Raw genomic sequence first — 21,246 nt, forward strand, 5'->3', positions numbered from 1 at the left:
TGTTTATTTGTTTGATGTAGCGTGTCAACACTTGCAACAAAGCTGGCCTTCTCCCTGCCTCTAAATGGGCTCACTGTGGAGTCATTTAAAGCGACTCCGATGTCAAATCTCACCTCTCCACTGTTGGAAATGTTGCGGGCGACGCACATCCGCAGGCCCGGTTTGAACGCCATCCGCGCTCTCGTCCAATCGGCGCGCCCGGCGCGCTCCAATCAGGGAGCCCGGGCTCGCGCGAAGGGGTGGGGGCGGGGTCGACGTGATGTGTTGGAATGCTGCCTCTCTGAGAATGTTTTCTACTTTCAATCTCCACTTTTTTTTTTTTCTTTCTCCCTCCTCACAAGGCGCTCTTTAAGCTCCGGTGTCGCCACACAGAGCAGCCATTCATCGGCTCCCCGGCCAGCACCACACACACTCCCATGTTGAACCGCCGCACGACTACATTGGTAAGTTATGCCTTTTTTTGTTGTTGTTGTTGGTCATATTGCTACAAAATATTACTTTTTAATTATGATTTGATCAAATTCGTATCAACTAGTATTCATTCAAACGTTACGAGTTGGTTTAATTACTTTCCCGGGTGTATGTTCTATTGCAGGTGTAGCAGATTTCCACTCGTAAAAAATAATTATTATTTGATAAAATTCTTATCAACTAGTATTAATTCGAACGTTACATGTTGGTATAATTACTTTTTCTGGTTTATGTTCTATTGCAGGTGTAGCAGATTTCCACTCGTAAAAAGGATCTGGACACTTTTACGCACCAGAATGGCTTTGTATTAAATAGTCGACAATAACAGACATCCGTTAAAAATATATATTTTTAAGTTAGACTTATTGTTCGACTTTGTGTAGTGTTAAAAGTAACACATAAAAAATGTCCGGAGAGGAGCACAGCCTGTCCGAAGCGGAGCTGAGCCCCGGAGGCTCGGACGACGCGCACTCCCTCTCCCCGGCCCGCGCCGGAGCGCCCCCCGGCCGTGACTCACCTCTGAGCGGCTCCGCGCCCCAGCTGACGGCGCTCTGCGTGGCGGAGGGCGGCAGGGACGACAGGTCCGCGATCAAGTCGGAGGAGGAGGACGACCGCTTCCCCATCGGCATCCGGGAGGCGGTGAGCCAGGTCCTGGACGGCTACGACTGGACTCTGGTGCCCATGCCGGTGCGCGTCAACAACGGGAACAAGAGCAAGCCGCACGTCAAGCGGCCCATGAACGCCTTCATGGTGTGGGCCCAGGCCGCCCGGAGGAAGCTGGCCGACCAGTACCCGCATCTGCACAACGCCGAGCTGAGCAAGACCCTGGGCAAACTGTGGAGGTTGGTGAAAGAACGCACACGGTAGCACTTCATTTCCTGCGCAATTTGCGCCAAAAGGAGTAAAACTGTGATGCCAGATTAAAAAGACAAACATCCAACTACGTTTGTTTGCATTAGCCGGTCTAATTTGTGCTCCAATTACGCCTGCGTCTCCATTTACGCACGGCGCCAGCGCGTCTTTACGCACGGCGCCAACACGTCTTATTTGCACACATTTGCAACAGAGTTTAAAATTTTTTTTTTTTTTTTTAAATCCTTGTTTTCCTTCCTGCAGGCTGCTCAACGAGAGTGACAAGAGGCCATTCATCGAGGAGGCGGAGAGGCTGAGGAAGCAGCACAAGAAGGACTACCCGGAGTACAAGTACCAGCCCCGGAGACGCAAAAACGGCAAACTCACGCCCGCTAATGAGTCGGACAGCCCGGGGGAAGAAGGGGCCAGCCACTCCCAGTCACACTACAAGAGCCTGCATCTGGAGCACAACGGCGGCCCCGGCTCCCCGCTGGGCGACCTGCACCATCATCACCACCATCACCACCATCACCCGGCCAGTAGGTGGCGCTTCATCCCGGTTCAAATAGAAGTCGCAGCTGTGATGTTATGCGCTCGGGAATATAAGAACTACACTACCCAGCATGCACCAGTAGTGCCGAGCATGCGACGCCTCGTCTGCATTATTTACAATTAGACAACACAGCAGCGTCACTTATCGCTTTTTGTCACTTTAACTTTTAGACAACTGATTTACTTACAGACATTGTTTTCTGAAGCGTATTAAGGCTATACACATATAGAGAGACACTTTAAAAGAACGAAATCCCGCATTGGCGACGTCACTCACTTCCGCATTGGCGACATCATTTTTTTTGTCACTTTAACTTTTAAACAACTTATTTACTTACAGACATTGTTGTCTGAAGCGTATTAAGGCTATAAACATCTAAATTACTGTTCGGAGAGACACTTTAAAAGAACGATATCCCGCATTGACGACGTCACTCACTTCCGCATTGGCGACATCATTGTTTTTGTCACTTTAACTTTTAAACAACTTATTTACTTACAGACATTGTTTTCTGAAGCGTATTAAGGCTATAAACATATAAGTTACTGTCCGGAAAGACACTTTAAAAGGACGATATCCCGCATTGGCGACGTAGCTCGCTTGCGTATTGGGGACGTCACTCACTTCCGCATTGGCGACATAAACAGGAAGTACGGCGTCCCTAAAGGGTCAGGGCGGAAGCGATGGCAAAGACAGGCGTTTTACATGGTTATTAATTGATAAACGTATAGGAGGATAAGCGGTATAGAAAATGATATTGTTCCATCCATCCATTTTGTACCACTTATTCCCTTCGGGGTCGCGGGGGGCGCTGGAGCCTATCTCAGCTACAATCGGGCGGAAGGCGGGGTACACCCTGGACAAGTCGCCACCTTGATGATTAAAATTTAATAGGAGTGCTTCACATCCAAATTTCGATTTTTATTTTTTTTAAATTCTAAATCGATTCATATAAGTTTAAAAAATCGATTAAAAAAAAAAATGTTTAGGGTTTTTTTTGTGTAATGAGCAAATTTTGTCGCTTTGTTTTCTGAAGCGTTTTAAGGCTATAAACATATAAGTTACTGTTCAGAGAGACATTTTAAAGCAGGGGTCCCCAAACTTTTTGACTCGGGGGCCGCATTGGGTTAAAAAAATTTGGCCGGGGTCCAGGCTGTGTATATATATATATATATATATATATATATATATATATATATATATATATATATATATATATATATATATATATATATATATATATATATATATATATATATATATACATATATATATATATATATATATACATTGTCTTTATAATCTATAATTTTGTCATTTAACATCAATTAACATTGATGTTCATCAACATTTAACATTGTCACGTTATCGGTGGGAAAATTATGATTTGCCTGAGCGGCTAGGAGACACCAAGCGTAACAAGCGGCAGGAAATAGATTAGAAAGGAAAGATTTAAAAAAAAATAATAATAAAAAAAAAAAAAAACTTTTTTTTTTACTTGGGACGTCCTGTGGGCTGGATTTTGGATGCTGGGGGGCCGGATCCGGCACGCGGGCCGTAGTTTGGGGACCCGTGTTTTAAAGGAACGACATCCCGCATTGGCGACGTAACTCGCTTCCGCATTGGCGACATCGTTTTTTTGTCACTTTAACTTTTAGACAATTTATTTAGTTACAGACATTGTTTTCTGAAGCGTATTAAGGCTATAAACATTTAAGTTACTGTTCAGAGAGACACTTTAAAAGAGCGATATCCCGCATTGGCAACGTCACCTACTTCCGCATTGGCGACATAAACAGGAAGTACGGCATCCCTAAAGGGTCAAGGCGGAGGTGATGGAAAAGACCGGCATTTCACATGGTTATTAAATTATAAACGTATAGGAGGATAAGCGGTATATAAAATTATATTGTTTGTGATTCAAATTATAACATTTAATATGGGTGCTTAAAAAAATCGATTCACATCCAGATTGCGAATTCTTTTAAAATTCATATTCTAAATCAGTTCATATAAATTAGAAAAATAGAGGATTTTTTGTTGTTGTAATGAGCAAAATGAGATTGAAAAGACAGACATTTCACGTCCATCCATCCATTTTCTACCGCTCGTCCCTCTCGGGGTCACATGGTTATTAAATTATAAACGTATAGCAGGGGTCCCCAAACTACAGCTCGCTGGCCTGCCAGCATCCAAAAGCCGGCACACGGGTAGTCCCAAGTTAAAACTTTTTTTTTTTTTTACATTTTTTTACATTTTTTTAATTTTTTTAATCTGTCCTTACTATTCCATTTTCTACCGTTTGTTACTCTCGGTGTCTCCTAGCCGCTCAGGCAAATCATGTTGTCTAAAAATACATTTTTCCATCAATAACGTGACATCATCACGCTCGGAATATATATATATATAGTCTGTGTACAGTATATATATATATATATATATATATATATATATATATATATTTATGTAAATAAAATTTATATAAAATGATAAAATAAACCTATTTTTCAACCCAATGCGGCCCTCGAGTCAAAAAGTTTGGGGACCCCTGACGTATAGGATAGGCTCCAGCTTACCCACGACCCTAGTGAGGATAAGCGGTAGAGGAAATTATATTGTTTATGATTGAAATTACAACATTTAATAGGGGTGCTTAAAAAAAATCGATACACATCCACATTGCGATTTTTTTCAAATGTATATTCTAAATCGATTCATATAAATTAAAAAAATCGATTTAAAAAAAAAAAAAAATGTTGAAGTAGCTTTTTTTTAACCTGTTTTGACATTTTTTAAATATAATTTTTATTCCAAATAATATATTAAAGTTTGGGGTCACCCAAACAATTTTGTGGAATAGCCTTCATTTCTAAGAACAAGAATAGTCTGTCGAGTTTCAGATGAAAGTTCTCTTTTTCTGGCCATTTTGAGCGTTTAATTGACCCCACAAATGTGATGCTCCAGAAACTCAATCTGCTCAAAGGAAGGTCAGTTTAGTAGCTTCTGTAACGAGCTCAACTGTTTTCAGATGTGTGAACATGATTGCACAAGGGTTTTCTAATCATCAATTAGCCTTCTGAGCCAATGAGCAAACACATTGTACCATTAGAACACTGGAGTGATAGTTGCTGGAAATGGGCCTCTATACACCTATGTAGATATTGCACCAAAAACCAGACATTTGCAGCTAGAATAGTCATTTACCACATTAGCAATGTATAGAGTGTATTTCTTTAAAGTTAAGACTAGTTTAAAGTTATCTTCATTGAAAAGTACAGTGCTTTTCCTTCAAAAATAAGGACATTTCAATGTGACCCCAATCTTTTGAACGGTAGTATATATATATATATATATATATATATATATATATATATATATATATATATATATATATATATATATATATATATATATATATATATATATATACATATTTATATATATACACACACACATATATATACAGTATATATATATATATATATATATATATATATATATATATATATATATATATATATATATATATATATACAGTGTATATATATATACACATATATACATATATATATATATATATATATGTATATATATGTATATATATATATATACACTGTATATATATATATATATGTATATATATATATATATTTTTATATATATATATATATTTATATATATATATATATATATATATATATATTTTTATGTATATATATATATATATATATATATATATATATATATATATATATATATATATATACATAAAAATATATATATATATATATATATAAATATATATATATATATAAAAATATATATATATATATATATATATATATATAAATATATGGCTGTATGCATATATATATATATATATATATATATATATATATATATATATATATATATATATATATATGTGGCTGTATATATATATGCCCTGCGATGAGGTGGCGACTTGTCCAGGGTGTACCCCGCCTTCCGCCCAATTGTAGCTGATATAGGCTCCAGCGCCTCCTGCGACCCCGAAGGGAATAAGCCGTAGAAAATGTATGTATGTATGTATGTATGTATATATATATATATATATATATATATATATATATATATATATATATATATATATATATATATATATATATATAAATATGGCTGTATATATATATATATATATATATATATATATATATATATATATATATATATATATAGCCCGGTTCCCGGCCTAATTTTATATACTGTATGTATATATATATATATATATATATATATATATATATATATATATATATATATATATATATATATATATATATATATATATATATATATATATATATATATATATATATATAACAAGATCATTTTTTTAAACTTGGGACTTCCCGCGGGCCGGATTTTGGACGCTGGCAGGCGTAGTTTGGGGACCCCTGCTCTATATCAATCTATCTAAGTATCCATCCATCCATTCAATAATATCAAGTGTACTTACTGTACTGTAGCTACTAGTTATCTAGCAATCTCACTAATTCTCTGTAGATGATGATGCAATAATGAATACTTGATGAGATTCTCATCCCTCTTAGTTTCATATTTGTATCGACCCTGATGGAAATCCTTGAGTGTGTTTGATGTTTGCATTGGTGTGTCTATTTTCATCATCCAGGTCAGGGTCACAGCCCCCCCACTCCCCCCACCACCCCAAAGACAGAGCTCCAGTCCGGCAAGTTGTCCGACAGCAAGAGGGAGGGGGCAGCCGTAGGACCCAGGGGAGCCCTGGGCGAGGGGGTGTCCGGCGGCCCCTCGTCGTCCGGCTCCAAGCCCCACATCGACTTTGGCACCATGGACATCGGCGAGATCAGCCACGAGGTGATGGCCAACATCGAGCCGTTCGACGTCAACGAGTTCGACCAGTACTTGCCCCCCAACGGGCACCCCCAGGGCGCGCCCGGAGCCCCCGCCGCGGGATCCTCCGCCTCGTCCTACGCCTACGCCCTGGCCGCGGCCAGCGGCCACTCGGCCTGGCTCTCCAAGCAGCAGCAGTCCCAGGCCTCGCCCTCGTCCTCCGACCCCTCCAAAACCCAGATCAAAAGCGAGTCGGCGACCGGGGGCCACTACGCCGAGGCCTCGTCGTCGCCCTCCTCGGGGGCCCACGTCACCTACACCCCGCTCAGCCTCCCTCACTACGGCTCGGCGTTCCCCTCGCTGGCCTCCAGAGCGCAGTTTGAGTACGGGGACCACCAGGCGCCCGGGGCGTACTACGCCCACTCCAGTCAGGCCCCCGGGCTGTATTCCGCCTTCTCCTACATGGGCCCTACACAGAGGCCTCTGTACACCACCATAGGAGACCCCTCCGGCGTGGCCCCCTCCCACAGCCCCACACACTGGGAGCAGCCTGTTTACACCACACTCACAAGACCCTGAGGGGCGGGGGTGGAGCCGAGGGAAATATGGGAAGCGTGTTAGAGTGTGTTAATGGCTTTGCCTGACGTGTGTGTGAGAGTGTGTGTGTGTGCGTGTGTGTGTGTGTGTGTGTCCACGCCATGTTCTTGTACAATTTGAGGTTTTTACTTTTTTAGCTGATAAAAAGCATCCTGTAGGGGCTCCGTGTGCAGCCAATCATTAGAACCCTTTGAGAAGAAGGTGTGCCATCAGGAATGTTGGAGTGGAGATGTACAGCAAGTGGAGAGGCGCCAATAGGTTGTGTTGAATTATGTGAGACTATAAGTTGTGGGCCAGCCAGCGTCTGTGGTCAAAGCCCTCTCCGGGGGAATTTTGCATTTCTCCAAGAAAAACGCCCCGTTGTTTTCGGGTGTTGCCCAGCAGGCACGAGACATTGAAACAACGTTGAGAACTTGTTGAATTAGGTCTGGACGTTGAGCAACTCAAACCTAACGTTGGAACAACATGCTTTTTACGACGTTTAGTCAATGTCAGATTGTGACGTTGATTTGACCGTTTAATTTTGGTTATTTCCCAACTAATATTCTACAACACAAATACAACGTTGGAACAACATGCTTTTTGACATTTAATCAATGTTGGGTTCTGACGTTTATTTGACCATTGAATTTTGGTCGTATCTCAACCAATATTCTACAACACAAATACAACGTTGAAACAACATGCTTTTTGACAACGTTTTATCAATGTTGCGTTCTAATGTTGTTTTGACCGTTTAATTTTGGTTATTTCCCAACTAATATTCTACAACACAAATACAACGTTGAAACAACATGCTTTTTGACGACGTTTAATCAATGTCAGGTTGTGACGTTGATTTGACCGTTTAATTTTGGTTATTTCCCAACTAATATTCTACAACACAAATACAACGTTGAAACAACATGCTTTTTGACATTTAATCAATGTCAGGTTGTGACGTTGATTTGACCGTTGAAGTTTGGTTATTTCCCAACTAATATTCTACAACACAAATACAACGTTGGAACAACATGCTTTTTGACATTTAATCAATGTTGGGTTCTGACGTTTATTTGACCATTGAATTTTGGTCGTATCTCAACCAATATTCTACAACACAAATACAACGTTGAAACAACATGCTTTTTGACGACGTTTTATCAATGTTGCGTTCTAATGTTGTTTTGACCGTTTAATTTTGGTTATTTCCCAACTAATATTCTACAACACAAATACAACGTTGAAACAACATGCTTTTTGACATTTAATCAATGTCAGGTTCTGATGTTGTTTTGACCGTTGAATTTTGGTCATTTTTTCAACCAATATTCTACAACACAAATACAACGTTGAAACAACATGCTTTTTGACATTTAATCAATGTTGCGTTCTAACGTTGTTTTGACCGTTGAATTTTGGTAATTTCCCAACCAATATTCTACAACACAAATACATCACTGAAACAACATGCTTCTGGACGACGTTTAATCAATGTTGCGTTCTGACGTTGATTTGACCATTAAATTTTGGTCATTTCCCAACCAATATTCTACAACACAAATACAACGTTGAAACAACATTCTTTTTGACGACGTTTATTCAATGTTGCGTTCTGACGTTGATTTGACCATTGAATTTTGGTCATTTCCCAACTAATATTCTACAAAACAAATACAACGTTGAAACAACATGCTTTTTGCCATTTAATCAATGTTGCGTTCTAACGTTGTTTTGACCGTTGAATTTTGGTCATTTCCCAACCAATATTCTACAACACAAATACATCACTGAACATGCTTCTGGACGACGTTTCATCAATGTCGCGTTCTGACGTTGATTTGACCATTGAATTTGGTCATTTCCCAACCAATATTCTACAACACAAATACAACGTTGAAGCAACATGCTTTTTGACATTTAATCAATGTTGGGTTCTGACGTTTATTTGACCATTGAATTTTGGTCGTATCTCAACCAATATTCTACAACACACATACTGAACTTGTTGAATTAGGTCCCGACGTTGAGCAACTCAAACCTAACGTTAAAACAACATTCTTTTTGATGCTTTTATTAATGTCAGGTTGTGACGTTGATTTGACCGTTTAGTTTTGGTCATTTCCCAACCAATATTCTACAACACAAATACAACGTTAAAAACAACATGCTTTTTTGACGACGTTTAATCAATGTTGGGTTCTGACCTTTATTTGACCATTGAATTTTGGTAATTTCCTAACTAATAACCAACAACACACATACAACGTTTAAAAAACCCATTATTTTTGATGCATTTATCAATGTCAGGTTGTGACGTTGATTTGACCATTGAATTTTGGTCGTATCTCAACCAATTTTCTACAACACAAATACAACGTGGAAACAACATGCTTTTTGACGACGTTTATTCAATGTCAGGTTGTGACGTTGATTTGACCGTTTGATTTTGGTAATTTCCCAACTAATATTCTACAACACAAACATAACGTAGAAGCAACATGCTTTTTGACATTTAATCAATGTTGCGTTCTAACATTGTTTTGACCGTTGAATTTTGGTAATTTCCCAACCAATATTCTACAACACAAATACATCACTGAAACAACATGCTTCTGGACGACGTTTCATCAATGTCGCGTTCTGACGTTGATTTGACCATTAAATTTTGGTCATATCTCAACCAATATTCTACAACACAAATACAACGTTGAAACAACATTCTTTTTGACGACGTTTATTCAATGTTGCGTTCTGACGTTGATTTGACCATTGAATTTTGGTCATTTCCCAACCAATATACTACAACACAAATACAACGTTGAAACAACATGCTTTTTGACGACGTTTAATCAATGTTGGGTTCTGACCTTTATTTGACCATTGAATTTTGGTAATTTCCTAACTAATATCCAACAACACACATACAACGTTTAAAAACAACATTATTTTTGATGCATTTATCAATGTCAGGTTGTGACATTGATTTGACCATTGAAGTTTGGTCATTTCCCAACCAGTATTCTACAACACAAATACAACGTTGAAGCAACATGCTTTTTGACATTTAATCAATGTTGGGTTCTGACGTTTATTTGACCATTGAATTTTGGTCGTATCTCAGCCAATATTCTACAACACACATACTGAACTTGTTGAATTGAGCAACTCAAACCAAACGTTAAAACAACATTCTTTTTGATGCTTTTATTAATGTCAGGTTGTGACGTTGATTTGACCGTTTAATTTTGGTCATTTCCCAACCAATATTCTACAACACAAATACAACGTTAAAAACAACATGCTTTTTGACGACGTTTAATCAATGTTGGGTTCTGACCTTTATTTGACCATTGAATTTTGGTAATTTCCTAACTAATATCCAACAACACACATACAACATTAAAAAAAACCATTATTTTTGATGCATTTATCAATGTCGGGTTCTGACCTTTATTTGACCATTGAATTTTGGTCGTATCTCAACCAATATTCTACAACAAAAATACAACGTTGAAACAACATGCTTTTTGACGACGTTTATTCAATGTCAGGTTGTGACATTGATTTGACCATTGAATTTTGGTCGTATCTCAACCAATATTCTATAACACACAGACAAACGTTAAAACAACATTCTTTTTGATGCATTTATTAATGTCAGGTTGTGACATTGATTTGACCGTTTGATTTTGGTCATTTCCCAACTAATATTCTACAACACAAATACAACGTTGAAGCAACATGCTTTTTGACATTTAATCAATGTTGGGTTCTGGCGTTTATTTGACCATTGAATTTTGGTCGTATCTCAACCGATATTCTATAACACACATACAAACGTTAAAACAACATTCTTTTTGATGCATTTATTAATGTCAGGTTGTGACGTTGATTTGACCGGTTGATTTTGGTCATTTCCCAACTAATATTCTACAACACAAATACAACGTTGAAACAACATGCTTTTTGACGACATTTAATCAATGTCAGGTTGTGACGTTGATTTGACGATTGAATTTTGGTCATTTCCCAACCAATATTCTACAACACAAATACAACGTTGAAACAACATGCTTTTTGACATTTAATCAATGTTGGGTTCTGGCGTTTATTTGACCATTGAATTTTGGTCGTATCTCAACCAATATTCTACAACACACATAAAAACGTTAAAACAACATGCTTTTTGATGCATTTATTAATGTCAGGTTCTGACGTTGATTTGACCATTGAATTTTGGTCATTTCCCAACAAGTATTCTACAACACAAATACAACGTTGAAACAACATGCTTTTTGACGACGTTTATTCAATGTTGCGTTCTGACGTTGATTTGACCATTGAATTTTGGTCATTTCCCAACCAATATTCTACAACACAAATACAACGTTAAAAACAACATGCTTTTTGACGACGTTTAATCAATGTTGGGTTCTGACCTTTATTTGACAATTGAATTTTGGTAATTTCCTAACTAATATCCAACAACACACATACAACATTTAAAAAAAACATTATTTTTGATGCATTTATCAATGTCAGGTTGTGACATTGATTTGACCATTGAAGTTTGGTCATTTCCCAACCAATATTCTATAACACAAATACAACGTTGAAGCAACATGCTTTTTGACATTTAATCAATGTCAGGTTTTGACATTTATTTGACCATTGAATTTTGGTCGTATCTCAGCCAATATTCTACAACACACATACTGAACTTGTTGAATTAGGTCCCGACGCTGAGCAACTCAAACCTAACGTTAAAACAACATTCTTTTTGATGCTTTTATTAATGTCAGGTTGTGACGTTGATTTGACCGTTTAATTTTGGTCATTTCCCAACCAATATTCTACAACACAAATACAACGTTAAAAACAACATGCTTTTTTGACGACGTTTAATCAATGTTGGGTTCTGACCTTTATTTGACCATTGAATTTTGGTAATTTCCTAACTAATATCCAACAACACACATACAACGTTTAAAAAAAACATTATTTTTGATGCATTTATCAATGTCAGGTTGTGAAGTTGATTTGACCATTGAATTTTGGTCATATCTCAACTAATATTCTACAACACAAATACAACGTTGAAACAACATGCTTTTTGACATTTAATCAATGTTGGGTTCTGGCGTTTATTTGACCATTGAATTTTGGTCGTATCTCAACCGATATTCTATAACACACATACAAACGTTGAAACAACATGCTTTTTGATGCTTTTATCAATGTCAGGTTGTGACATTGATTTGACCTTTGAATTCGGGTCATATCTCAACCAATATTCTACAACACAAATACAACGTTGAAACAACATTCTTTTTGGCGACATTTAATCAATGTCGCGTTCTGACGTTGATTTGACCGTTTAATTTTGGTCATTTCCCAACCAATATTCTACAACACAAACATAACGTTGAAACAACATGCTTTTTGACATCTAATCAATGTTGCGTTCTAACGTTGTTTTGACCGTTGAATTTTGGTAATTTCCCAACAAATGCCGTGAAACCTCGTTAAATGCTTTTTCTGTCAATGCTGTGTTCGCTGTGAGCTGGTTTGTTTTCAACCAATTCAATATGGCGACCGGTTGCTAGGGGATTGGTAGGCGGAAGTGACGTAGGTCCGCCCTCGCCTATACCGGGAGTTTGTCGGGAGAACATTTCTGCCGGGAGGTTATCGGGAGAGGCGCTGAATACCGGGAGTCTCCCGCTAAAAACGGGAGGGTTGGCAAGTATGGTCATATCTCAACCAATATTCTACAACACAAATACAACGTTGAAGCAACATGCTTTTTGACATTTAATCAATGTTGGGTTCTGATGTTTATTTGACCATTGAATTTTGGTCGTATCTCAACCAATATTCTACAACACAAATACAACGTGGAAACAACATGCTTTTTGACGATGTTTAATCAATGTTGCGTTCTGACGTTGATTTGACCATTGAATTTTGGTCATTTCCCAACCAATATTCAACAACACAAATACAACGTTGAAACAACATGCTTTTTGACATTTAATCAATGTCGGGTTCTGACGTTGTTTTGACCGTTGAATTTTGGTAATTTGCCAACCAATATTCTACAACACAAATACAACGTTGAAACAACATGCTTTTTGACATTTAATCAATGTTGGGTTCTGATGTTTATTTGATCATTGAATTTTGGTCGTATCTCAACCAATATTCTACAACACGAATACAACGTACAAACAACATGCTTTTTGACGATGTTTAATCAATGTCGCGTGCTGACGTTGATTTGACCATTGAATTTTGGTCATTTCCCAACCAATATTCAACAACACAAATACAACGTTGAAACAACATGCTTTTTGACATTTAATCAATGTCGGGTTCTGACGTTGTTTTGACCGTTGAATTTTGGTAATTTGCCAACCAATATTCTACAACACAAATACAACGTAGAAACAACATGCTTTTTGACATTATGTAATCAATATTGGGTTCTGACGTTGATTTCACGGTTGATTTTCGGTCCTATCTCAACCAATATTCTGCAACGTAGATACAACGTGGAAACAACATGCTTTTTGACGACGTTTATTCAATGTCAGGTTCTGACGTCGGGCAACTCAAGCATTACGTTGAAACAACATGCTTTTCTACAACGTTTATTCAATGTTGGGTTCTGGCGTTGATTTCACGGTTGATTTTCGGTCCTATCTCAACCAATATTCTGCAACGTAGATACAACGTTGAAACAACATGCTTTTTGACAACGTTTATTCAATGTCCGGTTCTGGCGTTGATTTCACGGTCAACGTAGAAACAACATGCTTTTTGACATTATGTAATCAATATTGGGTTCTGACGTTGATTTCACGGTTGATTTTCGGTCCTATCTCAACCAATATTCTGCAACACAGATACAACGTAGAAACAACATGCTTTTTGACATTATGTAATCAATATTGGGTTCTGACGTTGATTTCACGATTGATTTTCGGTCCTATCTCAACCAATATTCTGCAACATAGATACAACGTTGAAACAACATGCTTTTTGACATTATGTAATCACTATTGGGTTCTGACGTTGATTTCACGGTTGAATTTCGGTCCTATCTCAACCAATATTCTGCAACATAGATACAACGTTGAAACAACATGCTTTTTGACAACGTTCATTCAATGTCAGGTTCTGACGTCGGGCAACTCAAGCATTACGTTGAAACAACATGCTTTTCTACAACGTTTATTCAATGTCCGGTTCTGGCGTTGATTTCACGGTTGATTTTCGGTCCTATCTCAACCAATATTCTGCAACGTAGATACAACGTTGAAACAACATGCTTTTTGACAACGTTCATTCAATGTCAGGTTCTGACGTCGGGCAACTCAAGCATTACGTTGAAACAACATGCTTTTCTACAACGTTTATTCAATGTTGGGTTCTGGCGTTGATTTCACGGTTGATTTTCGGTCATATCTCAACCAATATTCTGCAACATAGATACAACGTTGAAACAACATGCTTTTTGACGACGTTTATTCAATGTCCGGTTCTGGCGTTGATTTCACGGTTGAATTTCGGTCATATCTCAACCAATATTCTGCAACGTAGATACAACGTTGAAACAACATGCTTTTCTACAATGTTTATTCAATGTTGGGTTCTGGCGTTGATTTCACGGTTGATTTTCGGTCATATCTCAACCAATATTCTGCAACATAGATACAACGTTGAAACAACATGCTTTTTGACATTATGTAATCAATATTGGGTTCTGACGTTGATTTCACGGTTGAATTTCGGTCCTATCTCAACCAATATTCTGCAACATAGATACAACGTTGAAACAACATGCTTTTTGACAACGTTCATTCAATGTCAGGTTCTGACGTCGGGCAACTCAAGCATTACGTTGAAACAACATGCTTTTCTACAACGTTTATTCAATGTTGGGTTCTGGCGTTGATTTCACGGTTGATTTTCGGTCCTATCTCAACCAATATTCTGCAACGTAGATACAACGTGGAAACAACATGCTTTTTGACATTATGTAATCAATATTGGGTTCTGACGTTGATTTCACGGTTGATTTTCGGTCCTATCTCAACCAATATTCTGCAACATAGATACAACGTTGAAACAACATGCTTTTTGACATTATGTAATCAATATTGGGTTCTGATGTTGATTTCACGGTTGAATTTCGGTCCTATCTCAACCAATATTCTGCAACGTAGATACAACGTTGAAACAACATGCTTTTTGACAACATTCATTCAATGTCAGGTTCTGACGTCGGGCAACTCAAGCATTACGTTGAAACAACATGCTTTTCTACAACGTTTATTCAATGTCGGGTTCTGGCGTTGATTTCACGGTTGATTTTCGGTCCTATCTCAACCAATATTCTGCAACATAGATACAACGTAGAAACAACATGCTTTTTGACGACGTTTATTCAATGTCCGGTTCTGGTGTTGATTTCACGGTTGATTTTCGGTCCTATCTCAACCAATATTCTGCAACGTAGATACAACGTGGAAACAACATGCTTTTTGACGATGTTTATTCAATGTCCGGTTCTGACGTCCGGCAACTCAAACTTAACGTTGAAACAACATGCTTTTTGACAACGTTTATTCAATGTCCGGTTCTGGCGTTGATTTCACGGTTGATTTTCGGTCCTATCTCAACCAATATTCTGCAACGTAGATACAACGTGGAAACAACATGCTTTTTGACGATGTTTATTCAATGTCAGGTTCTGACGTCGGGCAACTCAAGCATTACGTTGAAACAACATGCTTTTCGACAACGTTCATTCAACGTCAGATTGTGTGCTGATTTGACTGTTGAAATCCGGTCATTTCCCAACGCGAATCCAACGTTAGACACCGATGTTGTCTACGTTTACAAATACAACTATCTCGCAACGTTGTTTCGAAGTCAGTTTCCAAGGACGTGTACGTATAACCAACGTTGTACCAACGTCTTGTGCCTGCTGGGTGAAACCGAAGGAAACTCCAGGTTGGTTTTGACGGCCCGTTGACAAGTCACATGACTGAATACGACCTATAGATGTTGTGTAGGTTCACACTGACATCATCCCATTTATTAACCAAACTAAAGGAGTCTTTTCGGATTGTTTTGTGTTCTTTTCTATAAGTAGTATGCTAGAGTGTAACTTTATTGTGACTGACTTTATAACACACTTACACAGCTTCGGGAGGCCTTATTTGTCTAACTCCTCACGGTGTGTGTCTTCGTCCTCTCACTGCTCGGCTGACCTGCAATAACGTACGGGAACAACATAGGAATACCAGAGGGAAAGAGAGCTCTTCAAAAAGACACGACATGCTTTTTTCGCTCCGTCTCGGACACTTTTTTACCTCAACTCTCACTCTCACCTTGTGCCATTCCCAGAGTTCGAGAAGTCCACTTCCAACGAACCGTCTTGCTTATTTTTCTCCTTGCTTTGTAACAATTTGCTGAGTTGTGGTAATGAGCTATAGTACAAAGTCTCAATCAAATCCCTTGAGATAATTGGCCAGCTTTGGGTGGGACTTAAGGATTACTTGGAATCACATGTAGGATTGTTCTGCATGGGTCCTACATGGCCGCTCGCTCCTATAGGGCTACTATACTTCCTCTTGGGCAATGTGAATATTACACCTTTGCTATATGACGCATATTTTATCATTTTGTACTGACCATGCAGTTATTGTTCGTGTTAATGATGTCACGCCTTTTCTTTCCTCCATTTTTGTATAATTCCCAAATAGTTTTGTAAAGTGTTTGCCATACGTTGAGCATTTTGCTTCCTTACAAGAAAAAGCAATGTTGAAAAATGGTTGTTGTCACCTATTAAATCAATTTATTTATAAAAGAATGTACTATGCAAGACATTTCCTTTATTATTTTTTGTGTAAGTATTCGCATCACTTTTTCCACATTTTCTTATGTTACAGCCTCATTCCACTGTTTTCCCCTCAAAAATTCTACAACACAAATACAACGTGGAAACAACATGCTTTTTAACAACGTTTATTCAATGTCAGGTTGTGACGTTGATTTGACGGCTGAAATTGGTCATCCGTCCATCCATCGTCATCCGCTTATCCGAGGTCGGGTCGCGGGGGCAGCAGCCTAAGCGGGGAAGCCCAGACTTCCCTCTCCCCAGCCACTTCGTCCAGCTCCTCCCGGGGGATCCCAAGGCGTTCCCAGGCCAGCCGGAAGACATAGTCTTCCCAACGTGTCCTGGGTCTTCCCCGTGGCCTCTTACCGGTCGGACGTGCCCTAAACACATACTTGCCAACCCTCCCGTTTTTAGCGGGAGAATCCCGGTATTCAGCGCCTCTCCCGACAACCTCCCGGCAGAGATTTTCTCCCGACAAACTCCCGGTATTCAGCCGGAGCTGGAGGCCACGCCCCCTCCAGCTCAATGCGGACCTGAGACTGAGTGGGGACAGCCTGTTCTCACGTCCGCTTTCCCACAATATAAACAGCTTGCCGAAATGATATACTCATCATGAACGGAGAAGTTAAACAGGACAATACTGCCATCTAATGGATAGCCACCGGAACACTGAAATTCAAGATTTTTTTTTTTTTTTCTATGTAAATAAAAAAAAATAAAAAAATAAAAAATATATATAGCTAGAATTCACTGAAAGTCAAGTATTTCATACATATATATATATATATATATATATATATATATATATATATATATATATATATATATATATATATATATATATATATATATATATATATATATATATATATATATATATATATATATATATATATGAAATATATATGAAATACTCGAGTTGGTGAATTCTAGCTGTAAATAACCACGCCCCCAACCACGCCCCCCGCCCCCAACCACACCCCCCCACCCCCCACCCCCAACCAAGCCCCCCACTCCCCCCCCCCACCTCCCGATATTGGAGGTCTCAAGGTTGGCAAGTATGCCTAAACACCTCCCTAGGGAGGCGTTCGGGTGGCATCCTGACCTGATGCCCGAACCACCTCTTCTGGCTCATGTGGAGGAGCAGCGGCTTTAGTTTGAGCTCCTCCCGGATGACAGAGCTTCTCACCCTATCTCTAAGGGAGAGACCCGCCACCCGGCGGACGAAACTCATTTGGGCCGCTTGTACCCGTGATCTTGTCCTTTCGGTCATAACCCAAAGCTCATGACCATAGGTGAGGATGGGAACGTAGATCGACCGGTAAATTGAGAGCTTTGCCTTCCGGCTCAGCTCCTTCTTCACCACAACGGATCGATACAGCGTCCGCATTACTGAAGACGCCACACCGATCCGCCTGTCGATCTCACGATCCACTCTTCCCTCACTCGTGAACAAGACTCCGAGGTACTTGAACTCCTCCACTTGGGGCAAGATCTCCTCCCCAACCCGGAGATGGCACTCCACCCTTTTCCGGGCGAGAACCATGGACTCGGACTTGGAGGTGCTGATTCTCATCCCAGTCGCTTCACACTCGGCTGCGAACCGATCCAGTGAGAGCTGAAGATCCTGGCCAGATGAAGCCATCAGGACCAAATCATCTGCAAAAAGCAGAGACCTAATCCTGCAGCCACCAAACCAGATCCCCTCAACGCCCTGACTGCGCCTAGAAATTCTGTCCATAAAAGTTCTGAACAGAATGGGTGACAAAGGGCAGCCTTGGCGGAGTCCAACCCTCACTGGAAACGTGTCCCACTTACTGCTGGCAATGCGGACCAAGCTCTGACACTGATCATACAGGGAGCGGACCGCCACAATCAGACAGTCCGATACCCCATACTCTCTGAGCACTCCCCACAGGACTTCCCGATGGACACGGTCAAATGCCTTCTCCAAGTCCACAAAACACATGTAGACTGGTTGGGCAAACTCCCATGCACCCTCAAGGACCCTGCCCAGAGTATAGAGCTGGTCCACAGTTCCACGACCAGGACGAAAACCACACTGTTCCTCCTGAATCCGAGGTTCGACTATCCGGCGTAGCCTCCTCTCTAGTACACCTGAATAGACCTTACCGGCAAGGCTGAGGAGTGTGATCCCAAAATTGGTCATATCTCAACTAAAATTCTACAACACAAATACAACGTGGAAACAACATGCATTTTAACAACGTTTATTCAATGTCAGGTTCTGACTTTGGGCAACTCAAACATAACATTAAAACGTTTATTCAATGTTGGGTTCTGATGTTGATTTGACCATTGAAATTTGGTCATTTACCAACCAATATTCTACAACACAAATACAACGTGGAAACAACATGCTTTTTGACGATGTTTATTCAATGTCAGGTTGTGACGTTCTTTTGACTTTTGAATTTTGGTGAAATCTCAACCAATATTCTACAACACAAATACAACGTTGAAACAACACGCTTTTTGACAACGTTTATTCAATGTCAAATTGTGACGTTGATTTGACCATTGACTTCGGTCATTTCCCGATCAATTTTTTTATTAGACAAATACAACGTGGAAACAACATGCTTTTTGACGATGTTTATTCAATGTCAGGTTGTGACGTTCTTTTGACTTTTGAATTTTGGTCATATCTCAACCAATATTCTACAACACAAATACAACGTTGAAACAACACGCTTTTTGACAACGTTTATTCAATGTCAAATTGTGACGTTGATTTGACCATTGACTTCGGTCATTTCCCGATCAATTTTTTTATTAGACAAATACAATGTTGAAACAACATGCTTTTTGACAACGTTTATTCAATGTCAGGTTGTGACATTGGGCAACTCAAACATAACGTTGAAAGAACATGCTTTTTGACATTGTTCATTCAATGTTGGCTTCTGATGTTGATTTGACGGTTGAATTTTGGTCATATCTCAACCAATATTCTACAACACAAACACAACGTTGAAACAACATGCTTTATGACGGCGTTTATTCAATGTCAGGTTGTGACGTTGGGAAACTCAAACATAACGTTGAAACAACATGCTTTTTGACAACGTTTATTCAATGTCAAGTTGTGACGTTGATTTGACATTGAATTTTGGTCATTTCCCAACCAATATTCTACAACACAAATACAACGTTGAAACAACATGCTTTTTGACATCGTTCATTCAATATTGGGTTTTGACGTTGATTTGACGGTTGAACTTTGGTGATATCTCCACCAATATTCTACAACACAAATACAACGTTGAAACAACATGCTTTATGACGGCGTTTATTCAATGTCAGGTTGTGACGTTGGGAAACTCAAACATAACGTTGAAACAACATGCTTTTTGACAACGTTTATTCAATGTCAAGTTGTGACGTTGATTTGACATTGAATTTTGGTCATTTCCCAACCAATATTCTACAACACAAATACAACGTTGAAACAACATGCTTTTTGACATCGTTCATTCAATATTGGGTTTTGACGTTGATTTGACGGTTGAACTTTGGTGATATCTCCACCAATATTCTACAACACAAATACAACATTGAAACAACATGCTTTTTGACGACGTTTATTCAATGTCAAATTGTGACGTTGATTTGACCATTGACTTTGGTCATTTCCCGATCAATTTTTTTATTAGAAAAATACAACGTTGAAACAACATGCTTTTTGACAACGTTTATTCAATATCAGGTTCTGACGTTCATTTGACTGTTGAATTTTGGTCATATCTCAACCAATATTCTACAACACAAATACAACGTTGAAACAACATGCTTTTTGACATCGTTCATTCAATATTGGGTTTTGACGTTGATTTGACGGTTGAATTTTGGTCATATCTCAACCAATATTCTACAACACAAATACAATGTTGAAACAACATGCTTTTTGACAACGTTTATTCAATGTCAAATTGTGACGTTGATTTGACCATTGACTTTGGTCATTTCCTGATCAATTTTTTTATTAGACAAATACAACGTTGAAACAACA

The 21,246-nt window shown here is 38.8% G+C and overlaps 2 protein-coding genes across 3 annotated transcripts in view; one reads left to right on the forward strand and one right to left on the reverse strand.

Annotated features, from left to right (window-relative positions):
* Positions 1-21,246, reverse strand: part of LOC133634203 (microtubule-associated serine/threonine-protein kinase 1-like) — a 382,209-nt gene that overhangs the window by 181,226 nt on the left and 179,737 nt on the right. The window lies entirely within an intron of this gene.
* Positions 877-7,306, forward strand: LOC133634202 (transcription factor SOX-10-like). Its single transcript, XM_062027286.1, has 3 exons — positions 877-1,313; positions 1,588-1,862; positions 6,549-7,306. Exons 1-3 carry the CDS (start codon positions 877-879, stop codon positions 7,304-7,306), a joined length of 1,470 nt encoding a protein of 489 aa, XP_061883270.1.

The sequence above is a fragment of the Entelurus aequoreus genome, linkage group LG18, assembly GCF_033978785.1.
Source record: "Entelurus aequoreus isolate RoL-2023_Sb linkage group LG18, RoL_Eaeq_v1.1, whole genome shotgun sequence".
NCBI classification, from domain to species: domain Eukaryota; kingdom Metazoa; phylum Chordata; class Actinopteri; order Syngnathiformes; family Syngnathidae; genus Entelurus; species Entelurus aequoreus.